Consider the following 19,181-nt stretch of genomic DNA (forward strand, 5'->3'; position numbering starts at 1 on the left):
AATGCACTATTTGGCTCCCTGGTCTATGTTATTACTTAAGTGCCAGTCAATAATAGGTATCGATCTTTGAAATTATTTTCTTATAATCTGCAGCCATCTCTTTCCTGCAACTGCAAAACCCTCAGCAATACATTAAATATACCAGACTGGCTGTGCTAACAGGAACCTGGCATTAAAGAGGAAGTAAAATTGGAGACTTTACCAGGCTACAATGGCCTGAACTTATTGCAAAAATCGTGTTTTAGCTGTAATATACAACTAGACAAAGACAAGAAAACTTCATGAGATTGCTGGAAAAGCAAGTGTCATCCTTAATTTTCTCATGCAGTGCATAAACAATAAGCAATACAGGTGGACAACAATGAAAAAATAAATCTGCAGCATCCCTCCAGTACTGACAAATGTAATACACGTTTTCCTGTTCAGATGAATGTGTAAACTTTCATATTCAAAAACACCATAAAATGTGCTTTTAATATCCCTTCTGACACAAGCTCAGAAATGTTTTCACTTCATATCAATACTAATTAATGAACTTTAAGGAGTTTAACAGCAACACCTGGAAATATATTTTTATGTGTAGCTCAGAACAGAATTCAACAAAATTTCATTAAAATTCTTGTCTAATAAGCAAGACCCAAACAGCCAGTCAGCCAATTTGTTGTACTTTTCTTCCCAAGGAGTCTATTTTGTACATGCCATGACTACACTTAAAAATCACTGTTTGGATCCAATATGCACTACACGGTCACCATCAACCCATAAAGGATGTTTATCAACTCCATATGCAAACATATGACATATTAAAGCAGACACACATTTTTAAAATGATAATCAGTGTGAAGTGATATCTGGCCAAAATTTTCAGGTGAAGAATTTTCCAAAGTATGCAAAAGAATAGACCATCAGTACACTGGATTTAGGAATGAGAGATAAAAATGTGCTTTCTTCCACAACACTTGGGCACTACATAATTTTGGTTTGTTGTTTTTGTGACCCAGGAACGTGAGGATAAAAGTCTTCTTTCCGCGACATTTAGGCACTACATAATTTTACTCTGTCTTTTTTCCTTTAAGAACTGACAACACATTTTGTTCCCCAAATTTTGGGTGGTCCAGAACCACAGGCACATAATAAGGTGAGCATTGTTCAGATTACAGAATTATACAACAGTTAATGAAGCAGTATACCAAAGGACACTACGTTCACAACTCTTCTGGTTACAGCAGCTTTCAGGAAAGGCAAACTGAAAAGCATTTCTTCACAGCATCTCTGTTGAATTAGAGAGATAAACACACACGTTAAATCCTCATTGTCAATTCAGTTGTGTTAAACAGTACAGAATACAAGTGCAACACACACAAGAAATAAAAATATCACTTGCGACAGAGGCAAACACATTTATATAAAAGTAATCAAGCCATTAACAAGTTCACATTTGCAAACATTACACACTACACACATTCTATAAAACATTATATACATTATTCAGTTCCTGCCTTTGCTTAAACCTCATTCCTCCTCCAAAACATTTTTCTGCATGTATTTTCCGATTTCTTTTTTTTTATGTAATTAACTCTCTAACCCAAGTTCTGTTCTTTCACTTCTGTTACAACATCCACTACTCCAAGTATAGTTGGTTTACACTTTGATTTCTATTTTCTACCAATTGCTTTTTGGGCAGTCATCACAATTAAACCTAAAGACTTGCTATGTCTAGGCAATCAGATCCTGAAGCCCAGCTAGGAAAAATCATTTCCTTCATCACTCTATCACTTATTTGTTCGCCCAGTATTCCTGACAGAATACTCTGCAGTGAACTGTTAAAGTCGGTCAACTGATTACACTCCCAAACTATATGTTCTCAAGTTCCCAGTTACCTCTTTCTTCCCCATCACACCTCCGTCCTTTGCCATCTACCCCAGAAAAATTATTTGGCCATCTGCTTGGGGTATAAAAGTAGCTATGCAAACACATCCTGGCAAAAATCCTAAATCATCTAGTCTTTGTCACGTGTTTGGAAGCCGTACATAAGTCATCCCATTGTTTCTTTGTGAAATGCATATCTAATCTCTCTTCCAAATCTTTTCTGACCTCTTCCTATAGAAATTGTGCAATATTTTATATGTCCTACTAATTATCCCTTTTTAACAGCTTCTGTTCTAGGTTACATTAAAAACTTGACGAAGTGCAGGTCTTTCATTTAGGACTTCCCTATGCCTTTTTCTTTGTCTATACTCTGATATCAGTCCCTGATTGGGAAGGCAATTACTGCCTGCAATCCAAATTAGTTCTGGGAAGGCAATCACTGCCTGCAGTCCAAATTAATTCTTGGCCCCTTTCCATTCTATTGCCTTTCCTTCACTAATTATTATATAAAAAAGAAGCTATGTAAGAAGCTATGTATTCAACATAACGTTCCATCTGTGCTGTCCATTTTCATTCTTCCTCAATGAATAGTTTTCGATCCGATCCTTGGATCCAACTCAGCCACTTTCTAAAGATTGAAGGCTCCAAATCTCCAGCTCTTCCCTTATCCATAACGCCCCTGACAACCACAATCCCTCATATCGAGTTTGCTGCTATAATATACATTGTAATCCTAAAATATAATAACAATGCTATGAATGGAAAATGAGAGTTGAAAGATCAGGAGCTCAAACAGGAACTTATTGTTTCTAACAACAATTCCATTAGATCTCACCCAAAGTCATAGATTGGGGGGGGGGGGATGAGAAAGAATGCAAATGGACAACACACACTGAACATTATGGTGAGTATATAACTTTTTTATCTGATGTTGTTATTTTCATTCGTTCCTCAACAAATGGGACAGATTCCCCAGCTACAGAAATCTTGGATGGCCCTCATGGAAGCATGTTCCACAGCACTGTGGAACCAAAGGCAGCTCTATTTCTGGAAATAATGCACAACAAAGGTATGAGTATTAGACCAAGTGCTTGAAAACGCTTTTGGTTGTCTTGGTAAGGTTATATCTTCCAAGGACTAAACATAGGAAATACAATCTATTATCCATTTAGCCTGTGTAGTTTATGAAACTGGTCTTCCCAATCTTTTATTAGTAAAGGAGGCAAATAACTGATAAATTTTTTTCTAAATTCCTTGGTCCTGTGAAGGTAGAAATGAAGTTGCCTATGTACTTCAAGAAGACGAAGGGTGTATTCTCCTTTGTTTTCAAATTTGGGTAAGAAAACTGGCAAATTGATGACTTAATTGATACTGGTTTCAGTGGTAACTTTAGGTAAGGAAGGAAGGATTTGTTTGAAAAGTAACCCTGTCTTTGCGAAATATCGAAGACAGTGCTTGGAGTTCAGTTACTCATTTTACAGAAGTTACAGCTACCAGAAAGACTGTTACCCAACTCACAAGCTTGCAATATATTTTAGCTGACAGTTTGATAGGAGAAAGTACTAAACTATACAAAAAGTACCGTTGTGTACACTTACCATAAATGTAGATCTTCGAGTATATTCACTGTTGCAGTCGTTACATTTGGGTTATCTGCTTGCAGGTTGCCCTCAGTCGGCCTGATTAACAAAGTCTTGGGTCCTGCATCGGTTGCTGTCCCTTCTTCCTTGACGTCAGGTCATCAGGGGTATAAAACATGCAGCCGATGCCATTACATCAGTTTTTCTTGCCCCAGATGTCAGGTGCCCCCTAATGGGAAGCAATTAAACAAAAAAACACAAAGATATACCTCCAACAAAAAAGCAAATACACCAAAAAGGCTTTTAAGTATAGTAAAGGAAAGCAGAGGTATAGCAAAAAGAAGTTAGGGGGCTGGGGGGAGGGTAACCAGGACTGCAACAGTGAATACACTTGAGCATCTACATTTATGGTAAGTGTACACAACTGTACTATGCTCTTCATGTTTCACTGTTGCAGTCATTACATTTGGGTAGATTCCCAAAGCTATGGTTGGGAGAAGGAGTTAAGATAGCATTAGGGCCAGCTATAAGGCCCTGCAAGACTGTAGTGGCAAAGCCAGCTCTGGATTTAGAGAAAATTGGCAAATGACAATGCTTTGTGAAAGCATGTACAGAACTCCAGGTAGCAGCTTCTAGGATGTCCCTGGTAGGGACACCTCTGAGAAAGGCTGTAGAGGTAGATGCAGCCCTGGTGGAGTGAGGTCTGATCCCCTGGGGGATAGATTTTCCATGGTGCTTATAGCAGAAATGAATGCAATGTCTTATTCATTTAGAAATGGTTTGCTTTGAAATAGCCTTCCCCTCTGCCCCTGCAACAGATGCTACCAGCAGTTGTTCAGATTTCCTTTGAGGCTTAGTCCTGTCCAAGTAGAATCTAAGTTGTCCGTGTATATCTAAGGAATGCAGTATCCGTTCCCCTTTATTCTGTGGATTGGGAAAGAAGGTTGGCAAATGAATGGACTGATTAAGAGCCACACTGGATACCACCTTGGGCATGAAGGATGGATTGGTTCTGAGGGACACCCTGTCCGCATGAGAGATGATGAAAGGCTCCACTGCCATAAAGGCCTGTAATTCAGATACCCTTCTAGCTGAAGTGATTGCTAAAAGGAAAGCTGTTTTCCAAGAAAGAAATTTTAAGTCTGCAGTAGCAGCTGGCTCAAAAGGAGGTAGAGTGAATTTCTCCAAGATAAAGTTAAGGTCCCAGGATGGGGTTGGAGCTCTCTTGGGTGGTCTCAAAATTCTGGCCCCTCTGAGGAACTGCTTGAGCAGTGGATGAGAGAAGAGGGGAGGTTCTGTGTTATAATGAGCTGAATTGGCTGAAGCGTGGATTTTAATGGAGGAAAAAGACAGGCCCTTGTGAAGCATCTCAGTTAAGTATTATAAAATCGGAGGTAAATTGGGCGCTGCTGTGCTCATCCCTTGAGATTGGTTCCAGGCACAGAATATTTTCCATTTTTCAGCATAAGATTTTCTAGTACTAGGCCTCCCTGCCTCTAAGATGATATCCATCACAGGTTTGCTGAGGGATGGTAAAAGAGAGATTAAGTAATTAGCCAGGCTGCAGGGTTCAGTATTGGAAGCTGAGGGTGCAGAATCTGGTTCTCCTGCTGAGACAGCAGTGAAGGAGTCTGAGGCAGGTGCCATGGAGATAACCGTGACACACTGCGCAGGAGGGGGTAACAGTGTTGGTGAAGCCAGTCTGGAGCAATCAAAATCATCCTTGGTTTGTCCTGTTTGATTTTTAGTAGTATTTTGGAGAGCAGAGGCAGAGGGGGGAAGGCATAGACTGATCGTTTTTTTTCAGCTGAGGGACAGAGTATCCACTTTCCAGGCTAGTTTGTGAGGAGTCCTTGTGCAAAATTTGCCCAATTGGTAGTTCTGGGGAGAGGCAAACAGGTCTATATCTGGGCTCCCCCATTGTCAACATGTTGAAAATCCTTGGTTCCAGTTTCCACCTGGATAATTAAACCGAGAACCGAAATATTTAGAGGCAAAAATATACAGATGATGGACAGTGCGCTGATTAAATAAAGCACAAAACCCACAGCAAGGTACAAGGTGGTCAGGGCCTAGGCAAGGAATACAGTACGAATGAAAATCTTTACGAGGTATTTGCTTTCCACAAGTAATGCAATTATTAACTTTTACTGACATCAGTAAGGATCAAGAAAAGGTTTCCCCAACGGGGTACTTAGCTTTAGTTGAAGACTTTGGTTCTGAAACTCGAAAACGAAAATTTCAGGAGTTGGCCGACTGGCACTTGCGAACTGCTTCTGCTTCGGGCACCACACGTCAAGTAAGACTGATGTAATGGCGTCGGCTGCATGTTTTATACCCCTGATGACCTGAAGTCATAGAAGAAGGGACAGAAACTGACGCAGGACCCAAGACTTTGTTAATCAAGCCGACTGAGGGCAACCTGCAAGCAGATAACCCAAATGTAATGACTGCAACAGTGAAACATGAAGAACATCCATAGTGAGGTCCCAAAGTGGAGTAGGGTCCTTTACTGGCAGTCAAAGTAAAAACGTATCTTTAAGAAAGGCCTTACACAACTTAGATGATGCTAAAGGGAAAGTATTCTCTCCAGTGTGACAGCTCAAGATGGCTGATAACTGAACTTTAATAGTGGAAAAACTTGCTGCTCCTTGAAAAACTGAGGCAAGGAAATCTCGAACAGCTGAAAGTGGAGACGTAAAAGGATATAAGAAAGAGATGAGAAAGAATGCAAATGGACAGCACAGACTGAACATTATGGTGAGTACATAACTTTTTTATCTGATGTCATTTTCATTCGTTCCTCAACAAATGGGACAGAGTCCCCAGCTACAGAAATCTTGGATGGCCCTCATGGAAGGATGTTCCGCAGCACCATGGAACCAAAGGCAGGTCTGATGAGCCCAAAAGGAAAACCTTTTCCATTTACTTTTTTAAATTCTCCTAGTCGAAGGTTTATGAGCAGAGGCTAGAATCTTTTGAACTGGGGAGGAAAGCCTGGAATGTCTAGTCATCATCAAAATTGGAGAAACCATATGGTCAACTTGAGGCCTGCAATGTCCGGGTGAATCGGCCCTGACAGGTGAGACCGGAGGTCTAGACTGAGGTCCAACATCCAAGGAAGATGTACTAGGTGAGACCATAGAAAGAGGAACCAGCCTGTCGAGGTCAGAAAGGCGCAATGAGGATTAATGTGCTCTTTAACCGAAGTGCTTTCTGAAGAAACTTGGGGATGAGAGGTAGGGGAGGGTAAGCATAAAGGATACCGGAGGGCCGGACATGGACCAGAGAATTTCTCAGTGACTGTCCCTGATAAGTCCAAAGAACATGTTAATTTGTTGTTGAAGGGAGATGCAAATAGGTTGCAATAAGGCTGATCCCATCTGTGGAAGATCATGTTTGCCACTGACTGGATGAGAGACCACTCGAGAGGCATTAGGATGGTCCTGTTGAGTCCGTCCGCTAGAATGCTGAACTTCCCTGGTATGTGCATCGTTACAAGAAAGCAGTTGGATGAGATTGTCCATTGCCATACCCTTACTTCTTCTCGACAAAGCTGGTAGGATCTGACATGCTGTCCCCATCTGTACTGCAATATTCCCTAGAGGGAGAATGCTCTGAAAGGCTTGCAATGATAGAAGCATTGCTTTCCCCCTCACCCCAACTGGGAGGTGTCTGTAGTCAATCAATCTCCTCGGAGTAAACCCAAGAAAGAAGAGACTGTCTGCAATCCTGAGACAATTTTACCACATGTTTTAATGGATGATGATGAATGGACCATTGTACTGCTAGAATTCTCATGGGGAGATGAGCAGTGAGAATTAAAGTTACTGCAGCAGCCATCAACCCCAGAGCTTTGAGGACCAGTTTTGCTGGGGGAAAAGGAAGAAAAAGAATCTGTTTGACAGGGGTCTTTAAAGTAAGAACTCTGTTTTGAGGCAGTATAGCTAGAGAACTGATTGTGTCCAAGCGAGCCCCTACAAATCCCAAGACCTGAACTGGTTGATTTGTGCATACTGATGGTGATCCCCTGTGAGAGTGACAGCTGGAGTAAACAGTCTCTGGCTTTTAAGACTCTATGCCTGATTGGTGCGGTAAGGTGTCCGTTGTCCAATAAGGAAACATTCTGAATCCACACAGTCTTAAGTGAGCTTCTATCATTGCCATGCATTTGGTGAACACCCTGTGGGCTGTGGTGAGACCAAAGGGCAGGGCTCTGAACTAATAATGACCGGCTCCCAGCTGGAAGCATATATACCTTTGAGAGCACCTGTCATTTTGATGTGAGATAGTATGCATCTTAAAGATCAATTGAGCACATCCAGTCATCCTTCTGAAGTAGAGGCAGAATGAACTGAACAGTGACCATCTGGAATTTGGAGTTCTTTATAAACTGGTTCAGATAACTGAGATCTAAGATAGGTCTCCGGTCCCCTGGCTTTTTTGCCACCAAAAAGAACCTTCAGTAAATTACGGATCTTGTTTGGTCTGGGTTGACCCCTTGAATGACTATTTTGTCTAGCAACTTTCTGTTCTCTTAAGCTACTAGCTCTCATTGATGGGGTGGAACATCGGGGAAAATTTTCCCTGTTTTTACAGGAATTTGTAAAAAGGGAATGAAATATCCTCTGCACCCAAGACTCATTTGTGATGGCTATTCAGGCTGCTCAGTGTGCCACCCGACTGCCTCCAGAGCGGACAGTCAGGCAACCTTTCAGGAACGCTGGAAGGAGCTGCCCAAGGATGAATCTAGAGAGCCATGAGTCTGCAGACCCCCTCTGCCATGTGGGTGACATCTGCCAGTGTAATTATTTCCCCTTTGCCTCTGGGATAAAAATCCTCATGTGATTCCTGGAAAGGACCTTGAGATTTTTTGAACCACATTTTCTTACCCAGCACATAGATGGCCAGACCTGAAGGCTTCCAAGAACACCGATTCTTCCTGGGGAAAGGTTTGGGAAGACCAACTAAATTTCTGGTGAAGGATCAGTAAGATGTCTACAGATGAGACTTCTTCAGGTGGAGATCGAGGGGACCCTTCCTCCTCATCAAAATCGGCATCCTTTGTGAGGTATTCCTGCAGGGAATCCAAGTGCCTCCGCTCACACGCCCTCTTCCGAGGAACCTCCTCAGTGGGATGTTCCAGGGAGGTACTGGAAGAGCTGGGGTGTTCCCTGGTGGGAACTGCTTGGAAGCTAATCTGAGCTGGCTGTCCCTGAGGTGCAGGATGTCAGGACTCAGACACAGGAGCTAGAGGGGGAATAGAACATGGATCCGAGGAAGGGAGAATCAAAATTACTTTTGGTTGAGAGAAAACCCTCTTCTCCACTTCAAACGCAGAGGGACCTGGAGAAGTCGAGGCTCCTATAGCAGACAGCCCCCAAGCCCCACCAACCCCTCACTCTGATGGGGGGGAGTCAGAGCCAAGCTATCCAGCGCTGAAGCTCCAACAAGAAGCAGAAAAGTTCTGAGTCAAAGTTAACTCCTCAGATCTGACGCTGAAGCTTTGGCTCTGACAGCTGTCATGTTCCAACAGTATCTGACATGATCAGGTCAGGTACGTAGCCGGAGTCAAAGAAATAACCTTTGGATCTGATGGTTTGAATCTCAGATCCAAGGACTCTGAAATGGCTGGTTGGATCAGAGAAGGAGCAATTATAGGTTGAAAAGAAGGTTGGCGGCTCACAGACCTTGATGGGAGATTGAGCTGGCAAAACCTCCATCTGGATCTGTGTTCTGAGGAATTTCCTCATCATCCTATCCACCAACTTGGACAGACTACGGGAAGACCGGGGGAACTTAATTTCAGAGATACAGGCTCCAGAGAAAACCTTGGAGCACAGGGTCGAGTAGATAAAACAGTACACTGTATAGGATCTGAAGGTTTTGGATCTGAAGTCTTAGAAGCCTTCATAGGAGGTTCTAAAGCAAGTGTAGACAGAGGAGACTGTATAGGTGAACGTTTAAGGTGCTCCTGTGCTCCAAGTTTTTTTGAGCCCCTGAAGAAAACATGCCTGAAGATGGAGCTGAAGCAGGAAGGCGGCCCTTCAAAATAAGCGTATTCCATATGTCGCTTACAGCTCTAGCATTAAAGGCCGCACATATGGAACAAGAAGTATCCAGATGTGCTGGGCCCAAACAATAAACGCATTCCCTACAGGAATCAGAAATGGGAATCTTATGCTCATAGGAAGTGCATTTTTTAAATCCCGGTGGCTTATCAGCCATAATGGAAAATACAAATAAATTTAAGAAAGAAATGAAGACTTTTTTTTTAAAGAAATAGGAAGGAAAAAGAAAAAAAAACTACCGATGATGGTATTACAAAGACAATACCTAAGGGTATAGAAGAAGGAAGAATGGTCTACTAACAATGGTAGTAAAAATGTTACTGAGGGTAAGGGGGTTAATTTAAATAATAAAGAGAAGAAAAAAAAAGAGCTGTTAAAAGGTAACAAGAAACAGCAAACTTTCCCTCACAAAACCCCAAAGGAGTTTGAGGAACCGCAATCCCAACAGTCTTGAAGAGCAGCAAACGAGATCTGAGGGATTGTAGTGGTCAGGGACATTATGGGTAAGGAAGGAGCTCGAGATTTATGTCCTAGAATATTTAAAAAGTGGCAGAGTCGGATCCAAACTCATTCAGTGAGGAATAAATGAAAATTACATTATTAAATCTATAATTTTGTGAGAGCACTCACTGCAACAAGAGATGTTATGTTTGTCTTTTCTGCTTTTCCCCGGTAAGGGGTCACCACAGCGGAACTCCAGTCTGCTAATGATTGGCAGCAGATTTTTTATGGTGCCGAGTTGCCAGCCCGACACCCAACCTTCAACGAAGACACGCCCATTTATGCATGTCTTTTGGAGGCCACTCGACTGCAGGGAGGACATGCAGACTCCACACAGAAGGCTCTCCAGGCGAGAATCGAACAGGAGAACCTCTTGCTGTAAGGCAACAATGCTACTGCTGTACCACCTGATTGCTAATGCAAAACTCACAATAAGAAAGGAAAATAAGTAGAGCAGAGATATCAGTTCTCAGATATGTTTAGGCAGCTGGCTGTCCATTGGACCAAAATGGCTACAGTTTCAATCTGTTATTGCTGGGAGGAATGGCAGAGTCTCTTTTCTTTTTTTTTTTTTTTGGCATCCCAGAAGTAGCAAATAAAGCTAATGTAGCAAAAATCCTCTTCTGGAAAGCTAAAAGAGTTTTTATACGAATCTAATCAGTGGTACATAAAAGCTAAATGTAAGATTTTTACCAAAATGTGCAACAGAGAACAGCAGCATATTATGAGTTGATTCTTGCAATATAATAAAATACATTAAACATCTGAAGTCTGAAACTGATACAAAGATAATTATATACAAAGAAACTGTTAGGGTGTTTTTGTTTCTTGGATTATAGTGGGTTCCAAACAGCTGGGGCCAATCTGGAAAAGGATCTTAATCCAATGGTAGTCTTGAATGGGGTCTGACTAGCAGCAGGCTCCCTTCTGTATTACCTCTGACAGAACAGATTTTGATTCCTTGGGGACACTATTCTTTTTAATAGCAGATAGTAAAGTGTATTGTCCTGTACGGTATTAATGAGAGAAGTAGCTCCAAGTGAAACAGGGAACCAGCTAATAGCCTTAAGTACCTCACAATGATGTTCTCTTCAATGAGGCAAGGTTGCAAATATTCATATCTTAGTTTCAGTGGTTTGAAGTTTGTGAGCATTATGAGTGGAGTAGAAATATGGCAAGGATAGGCAAAAAGGTGTGAAATACAATAGCACAGTTTAAGCTGGGATACTATATTTGAGGTAATTTTGTCAATGTGTGTATGTTACAAAGATAAGACAATGAATAAGACCTACATATCTCTGTTCAGAAACATGTGGATAATGTTGCTGTTAAAGTCTAAGTGTTGATGACTATAACAATGCTGGTGTTCTTTAGGTACAAAAAGTAGAGTTGTGTACACTTACCATAAATGTAGATGTTCGAGTGTATTCACTGTTGCAGTCATTACATCTGGGTAATCTGCTGGCAGGTTGCCCTCAGTCGGCCTGAATAACAAAGTCTTGAGTCCTGCGTCGGGCTGCTGTCTCCTCTTCCATGATGTCAGGTCATCAGGGGTATAAAACATGCAGCCAACGCCATTTTAATCGTTTTTTCTTGCCCCAGATGTCAGGTGCCCCCCAAATGGGGAGCAAAATTATATGTATAAACAGTAAATATATAAATACACCATTAGAAACAAAATAATTACCCTCAACTAAAAGCAAATACACCACAAAGGCTTTTGAGTATAGTGAAGGAAAGAAAAGGTATAGAAAAAGGGGGCTGGCAGGAGGGTAACCCAGACTGCAACAGTGAATACACTCGAACATCTACATTTATGGTAAGTGTACACAACTGTACCATGCTCTTCGTGTTTCACTGTTGCAGTCATTACATTTGGGTAGAATCCCAAAGCTATGGATGGGAGGATGGAACTAAACAGCATTAGAAGCAGCTATAAGGCCCAGCAGGACTGCAGTGTCAAAGCCTGCCCTGGATTTAGAGAAGAGAGGTAAATGATAATGCTTTGTGAATGTATGAACTGAGCTCCAAGTAGCAGCTTCTAGAATGTCTCTGGTAGGGACCCCTCTGAGAAAAGCTGCTGAAGCAGAGGCAGCCCTGGTGGAATGGGATCTGATCCCCTTGGGCACAGGTTTACCATGGTGCAAGTAGCAGAAACAAATGCAATGGCATATCTATATAGAAAGAGTCTGCTTTGATACAGCCTTCCCCTCTGATCCTGCAGCAAATGCTACCAGTAGTTGCTCAGACTTTCTTAGAGATTTTGCCCTGTTTAAGGAGAATCTTAGTTGTCTGTGTACATCCAATGAATGCAGAATCCGCTCCCTCTTGTTCTGTGGATTTGGGAAAAAAAGTTGGCAGGTGAATGGTTTGGTTAAGAGCCACACTGGATACAATCTTAGGCATAAAAGAAGGACTGGTCCTGAGGGCCACCCTGTCTGGATAAAAAATAATGAAAGGCCCCCCTGCCATGAGAGCCTGTAGTTCTGAAACCCTTCTAGCTGAAGTGATTGCCAAAAGAAAAGCTGTCTTCCAAGAAAGAAATTTTATATCCGCAGTAGCTGCTGGTTCAAAAGGAGGCAGGGTGAGTTTTTCCAGCACAAAATTGAGGTCCCATGCAGGAGTTGGCGCTCTTCTGGGAGGCCTTAAATTTTTGGCCCCTCTGAGATACTGTTTTAGCAGTGAATGAATGGCTCAGGCTCTGGATTGCATTGCATAAGTGAAAATTCCTTAAGATCCAAGAGCAGGATAAGTTATTTCTTACACTTATTTCACTGAACTGCACTTCTGAAATGCTTATAATTGTGCTATACGGTTGATCTACATTTTTCACTGTTACAAAGTTTTTTTTTATTGTTTCACTGCATTTATGTACTGTTTTATACTGTTTTAACATTACTAAAGTGTAAACTGCTGCTTTTTCATACTAACAGTTGTATTTTCTGTTTGTGAGTGCTCTATCCGAGCTTTTCTGTGCATTTTTGATAATTGTCTGATTACAGTTAAAAGCATTCTCGAGTCTGCTCCTTGATCTGTTTAAAACTTTAATTTAGCGGCTACAGCTAAGAACTGTAACTTCCCACGCACCCTCCCCAGTGTTGTTTGTTCTTATACTTGGTGGCTTTGCAGTTGCCCGCCCATACTGTATATTTGATCTGTGACACTCCTCCCAGTCTGGTGTCATTAGTTCACTCAATCTAATAGAGAACATTTGTGAAGGCCAACCCATTCAGATTCTTAACGTTGAATTAACTTCTGTTCCAGCTTTCTCCATCTCCACTTTACTGGAAAAAAAATTCTAAGCTTGCTTCCCCCCTTTCCTGTGGCAGGTCTTGCCCAGATACGGATTTGCTGTGTCCAGGACAGTTTGGGAGCTTCTAAGCCCCTCCACCCCCCACTTAACTGGGGTTAAACTAGTCCTGGCGCCATAAAGTCTGTTCTTCAAAATTTCACTTGCAACTAGCCAGCTTTTTAGTTTTAGCACTCATCTGTTTCTTTGAGCTCAGCACTTGTTCAGAACTCATTGTACGCACTAAATAAGTTACAAATTACTACAGCACTCAACTTTACTCACTTGTCTAGAGGAAAACAGTTTTTAGTACTTAATAAATAAGCACCTATTCAGGCATATCTAAAGGTCAGCTCCCGGTGTTTTCTCCTGTCTACCTGATGAATCTGGGCATCTTGGGACAATGCAGCAATTGCCTCATGTACACAGACAACCCTCTCCTCCTACCACCCAACACTACGACCTGTGAGAGATGCACTTATATAGCCAAACTGGAAGCAAAGCTCTCTTCACCAAAGACTGGCCTAGACAGTCAAGAGGAGAAGGTAAACACTTGCACCGTACCACACTCATCACATAGTCCCTCAAAACCTACACCACCAAAACACACACACAGAAGCACAAAACACACCTACATTCATGGAGGCTCTCAGTACAAATCTACCCAAACAGAGACCTCCAAAGCAGAAATGCAAGCAACCTCCACCCCACAACACAACCCAAATGACACATAGCCCACATACTCGGTGTGCCACTCAACTACAGCCCATAAGGCATAACGTACCCAACACTCTAGTCATAGGTGACTCTATAGTCAGGCACACTGATGTTCCACTCACCAAAGAAAAAAGTTACTGTCAGCTGCCTGTCAGGTGCCAGGATCCGCCACATAACGCACGCACTCAGGTCACTCCACAACAAGTACAAATATGACTGTCACTGTCCATGTTGGTGTGAATGACCTGAGACGTACCTCCCTGGACTACATGAAAAGAGACATGGAGGAGCTCTCCGATCTTGTAGCCTAGGCAGGTATGACCCTAGCCCTGCGTAGCATCCTGCCATCACCCAGAATGATACCACAGTACAAGGACAAAATGATTGACTTTAACAATTGGCTAAGCTTCTGGTGTCATTCTAAGGGAATCCAGTATCTGTCTGCCTGGGATGACATGATTGACAGACCACGCTGCTTTGCCAGAGATGGCCTGCACCTGTCGCCCTTGGGATTCCAGATACTGGCAAAGGCTCTTACCACTCCTATAGTGCCTTTTTTAGGCAAGGTTCAAGTGACAAATTCACCACTGTAACAGGTACAATCAAGCAAAATCTGAGGGTAATGCTACTCAATGCTAGAAGTCTAAACCTCAAAATGCACTCACTCGAGGCATTCCTTAAAATGGAGAACATTGACATCTGTGCAGTGACAGAGACCTGGTTCAAAGCTCCAGAGAGAGAGCACCCCTGCATTACCAGGCTATAATTCATACCACACCTTTCGGCCACCAAACCCAGACCGAAACACTAAAGGTGGAGGCGTGTCCATATTCATTAAGGATATCCACACCTCCAAGCTAGTTGCTCAGCATAATGCATCCGAGATTATCCAAGTTCAACTAACTCTGGGCAAAACTGCACTCCAGATTGTAGCTTGCTACAGACCCCCCACCATGCCCCAGGATCCGCACTCCTCTTTTCTTGATACACTGGAAAATATTAAGGTACAACCCAACAATCTAATAATGGGCGATTTCAACTACCCTACCATTAACTGGGAAAACTACTCATTTACCAACTCTTTTGCTCAACGTTTTCTGGAAATCATCAATTCCAACGCCTTGGATCAACTTATCCACAACCCCACCAGGGGCAGCAATATCCTAGACCTGGTCATCACCAACATGGGTGGCCGGTGATCCACACCAGAGGTCAGCTCCTCATTGGACAGATCCGACCACAAGCTAATCACCCTAGACGCCCACATCTCGCTCCCACCCCCCATTAGGGAAACAACCGTAAAAAATTTCTCCAAAGCCAACTTCATTCTTCTTAAGACAGAAGTGGCAAACTTCATGACACCCATGCAGATGGACAATAGAGGTACGACTGAATCCTACACAAATGCACTTTATAAGCACTTACACGAGTGCATGGATCACGCTATCCCTAACCGAACCAAGATGCTATCCTCCAAAAAAAGGAAGCGAATCTGGTGGTCTTCTGCCGTAAACAAACTCTACAACAGAAGAAAGAAACTGTTGCAAAAAAAGAGTAAAATCCCACGATTGGAGGAACTCCCTGGTCAGCCTCAGTAAGAAGCTGAGATCCCTCAGAAAATCCTCCAAAGCTAGTTATGAAAACAAAATTGCCACTGATTCTAAAGACAACCACAAAGCATTCTATAGCTATGTCAAGAATCTCAATGGCAACACTCAGATCTGCTCTGAGGTACAGCACAATGACACTAAATATACAGAACCAACTGATATTGCCAACATCCTGGCAGATAGGTTCAGTGCTAACTTTACCTCCCTCTCACCCCCTAAAGGGCCCATCTTTATACCGGAAGAATGCAAAGTTCCTATAATCACGGCTGCACGGGTAAAAACCTCACTCTCCAAAGCCAAGAACACAGCATCCATGGGACCTGACAACATCCCAGGATGCCTTCTACATGAACTACAGAATGAACTGGCACCCCGCCTAAGTATCATGTTCAATCCTAGCCTCACCTCAGGCTTTGTGCCCACTGAATGGCGTACCGTGACAGTTATACCACTCCACAAAGGGGGGGGGGCACAACAGACCCCGGGAACTACCGCCCCATTAGCCTGACGAGCCTAGTCTGCAAGGTCATGGAACATATCATCATGGAACTCATAAACAAAGAGATTGGAGATCTCCAAACTCTGGACCCCACACAGTTTGGGTTTGTAAAAGGCAGATCATGTCTCCTAAACCTGACAGACTTCTCTGAAGTAGTCACCAAAGCTATAGATGAGGGTAAGGTGGTTCACACAGCCTATCTAGATCTCGCCAAGGCATTCAACACCATCCCCCACTCTGGAATTATAGGTAAACTCACTAAACCAGGTATAAATCCCTATGTCACAAGATGGGTTGCCAACTGGCTTACTGACAGAACCCACATTGTGAAAGTAGCAGACTCCAAATCAGACTTCAGACCAGTGACAAGTGGAGTACACAGGGTTCAGTCCTGGGTCCTCTCCTGTTTGGTATCTACTTCTCTGAAGTACAGGCTAACACAGAAGGTCTTTGGCTAACTAAATTCGCAGATGACTGCAAACTAGGAGCCATAATCGAAACTCCTAACGATGTGGACATCCTACAAAAGGGCCTCACTGAGACAGATGCCTGGTGTCAAAGACATGGTCTCAACTCAATGCCAAAAAAGTGCTTTATCATCCCCTTTGGTAAAAACTCTGTACCCATGAACTACCACATAGGCGGTAGTCTACTTAACACCGAAAGTGTGATGAGACCTTGGGACACAGGTGGACAGTAGTCTCTCCTTTGAAAATCACATCGCCACAGTGGTCAGGAAATCCTTCTACGTGGCACACCTCATCACAAAAGGTTTCTCATCCACAAAAAAAGAGGTAATTGTTCCCCTCTACTCATCACTCATTACACCCATTATAGAGTACAATGCCCCTTTTGGTATGTACCTCGCAAGACATCTACAACAACTTTAAAGGCCGCAAAAATACAAAGAGGATTACTGGCCTCAAACAGATGCTTTACGCAGACAGTCTCAAAAAACTCCAGCTTTACTCCATCGCATATCGCCTACTCAGAGGTGATCTCTGCCTAACATACAAAGCTATGTCAAACCCAGAGCTGTTGGACATGCTCCACTTAAAGAAATCCCAATCCCTCCGAGCTACACACTCTAGGGACTTGAACCTTGTCACCACAATAAACAGAACATGCTGGAGGGATAGAGTCCTGTCCCAGAGACTTCCCACACTCTGGAACAGACTACCTATCTATGTTAAGAAGAGCTCCTCATTAGCACTCTTCAAGAAAAATCTTTGATTGGATGGGTAATAGGAAATTCACCCCGGGGATCACTTCTGTGGTTCTGCTTGACAGGGGCACAGGAAAATAATTTTCTTGAGTGGTGAAAGCCAGGGTACCTTTTTGTCTAGGCTTATACAGGCCCTAGGGCCAATAGCCTAGTACCTACCTATGAACCTAAGAGGGGAGGCTCTGTGTTGTAATGAGCCGAGATGGCACAGGCATGGGTTTTTATTGAAGAAAAAGATAGGCCCTTGTCAAGCATCTCAGTTAAGTATTGTAAAATCTGAGGAATATTGGTCTTTGCTGTGTCTATTCCTTGTGCTTGTTTCCAAGCACAGAATCTCTTCCATTTATCAGGATAAGATTTTCTAGTGCTAGGCCTTCTGGCTTCCAAAATGACATCCATGACAGGTTTACTGAGAGATGTGGTTTGAATACTTAGATGATTAGCCATGCTGTAAGATTCAGAGTTTGGAGCCGAGTGTGCAGAATCTGATAGTTCTGCTGAAACAATAGATGAGGTGTTTGAGGCAAGTACCACGGAGGAAGATGTGATATATTCCTTAGAAGCGGGTACCAGTGTTGGTGAGGCCAGTCCGGAGCAATTAGAATCATTTTTGTTTTTTCCTGTCTGACTTTTAGTAAGACCTTGGATATTAGAAGCAGAGGGGGAAAGGCATACACGGATAGGTTTTTCCAGCTGAAGGATAAAGCATCCACTTTCCATGCTTTTTTGTGATGAGTTCTTGTGCAGAATTTGTCCAACTGATAGTTTTGGGGAGAGGCAAATAGATCTATGTCTGGGCTTCCCCATTTCTGTGCTAACATGCTGAAGATTTGTGGATCCAGTTTCCATTTGTGTGGGTCCATAAGATTTCTGCTTAGGTCGTCTGCCAGAGTATTTTGCTTTCCTGGCAGGAACCGAGCTTGAAGATGTATTTGGTAAGTCAAGGCTGTGCTCCACAAGGCCATGGCTAGTCTGCAAAGGGGGTAGGAATGGGTACCCCCCTGCTTGTTTATGTACCACATAACTGTGGTGTTGTCCACCTTTATCAGTAGTTGTCCTGGATGAAGTACGTCCTTGAAAGCTGTCAGAGCATTCTGAACAGCTAGCATTTCTTTCTGGTTGATATGTAGATGCATTTGGTTTGGGCTCCATTTGCCCTGAATGCATCTCCCTGCCAGGTGGGCCCCCCAAGCATAGTCTGATGGGTCTGTAGTTAGGGTTTGGGTGGCAGGGGGTAGAATGAATGACAGTCCCTTGTTTTGGTGACATGTCTCTGCCCACCAAAGAAACTCCTGTTGTAAGCAGGGAATGAGAGGAATCATTGTTTCCAGGCTGTGACCATGTTGACTCCATAAGCTTTTTAGGTACCATTGAAGTTTCCTCATATGCAGTCTCGCATATGGAATTAGTAGAATGCAGGATACCATGAACCCCAAAGCCTGCAGAATTTGTCTTGCAGATAACTGGGTTTTTGTTGCCATTTGTTTGAAGTATATTGTCAATTACATTTGTTTGTCTGGCGTGAGGTAAGCCTTCTGGGCAGTTGTATTCAAGCTTGCACCCAGGAATGTAATTATTTGAGAGGGTACCAGTTGTGATTTCTTTTTGTTTATGGTGTACCCTAGGCATGCCAGAAGCCTTTTTACAAATGCCAGATGTTGAAGAAGAGTGTCCTTGTCATCTGCCTGAATGCAGGATGCCATGAACCACAAAGCCTGCAGAATTTGTCTTGCAGATAACTGGGTTTTTGTTGCCATTTGTTTGAAGTATATTGTCAATTACATTTGTTTGTCTGGCGCGAGGTAAGCCATCTGGGCAGT

General features: G+C 42.8%; 1 protein-coding gene across 1 annotated transcript in view; it reads right to left on the reverse strand.

Annotated features, from left to right (window-relative positions):
• Positions 1-287: 287 nt before the first annotated feature.
• Positions 288-19,181, reverse strand: part of SFT2D2 (SFT2 domain containing 2) — a 749,963-nt gene continuing 731,069 nt past the window's right edge. The window contains exon 8 of the mRNA XM_044072088.1: positions 288-1,272. Coding sequence (XP_043928023.1) covers positions 1,233-1,272 — 40 coding nt within the window. The 3' untranslated portion in view covers positions 288-1,232. The remainder of the gene's footprint in view (positions 1,273-19,181) is intronic.

The sequence above is a fragment of the Protopterus annectens genome, chromosome 5.part0, assembly GCF_019279795.1.
Source record: "Protopterus annectens isolate FY-2018-M chromosome 5.part0, PAN1.0, whole genome shotgun sequence".
In the NCBI taxonomy this organism is placed as follows: Eukaryota; Metazoa; Chordata; order Ceratodontiformes; family Protopteridae; genus Protopterus; species Protopterus annectens.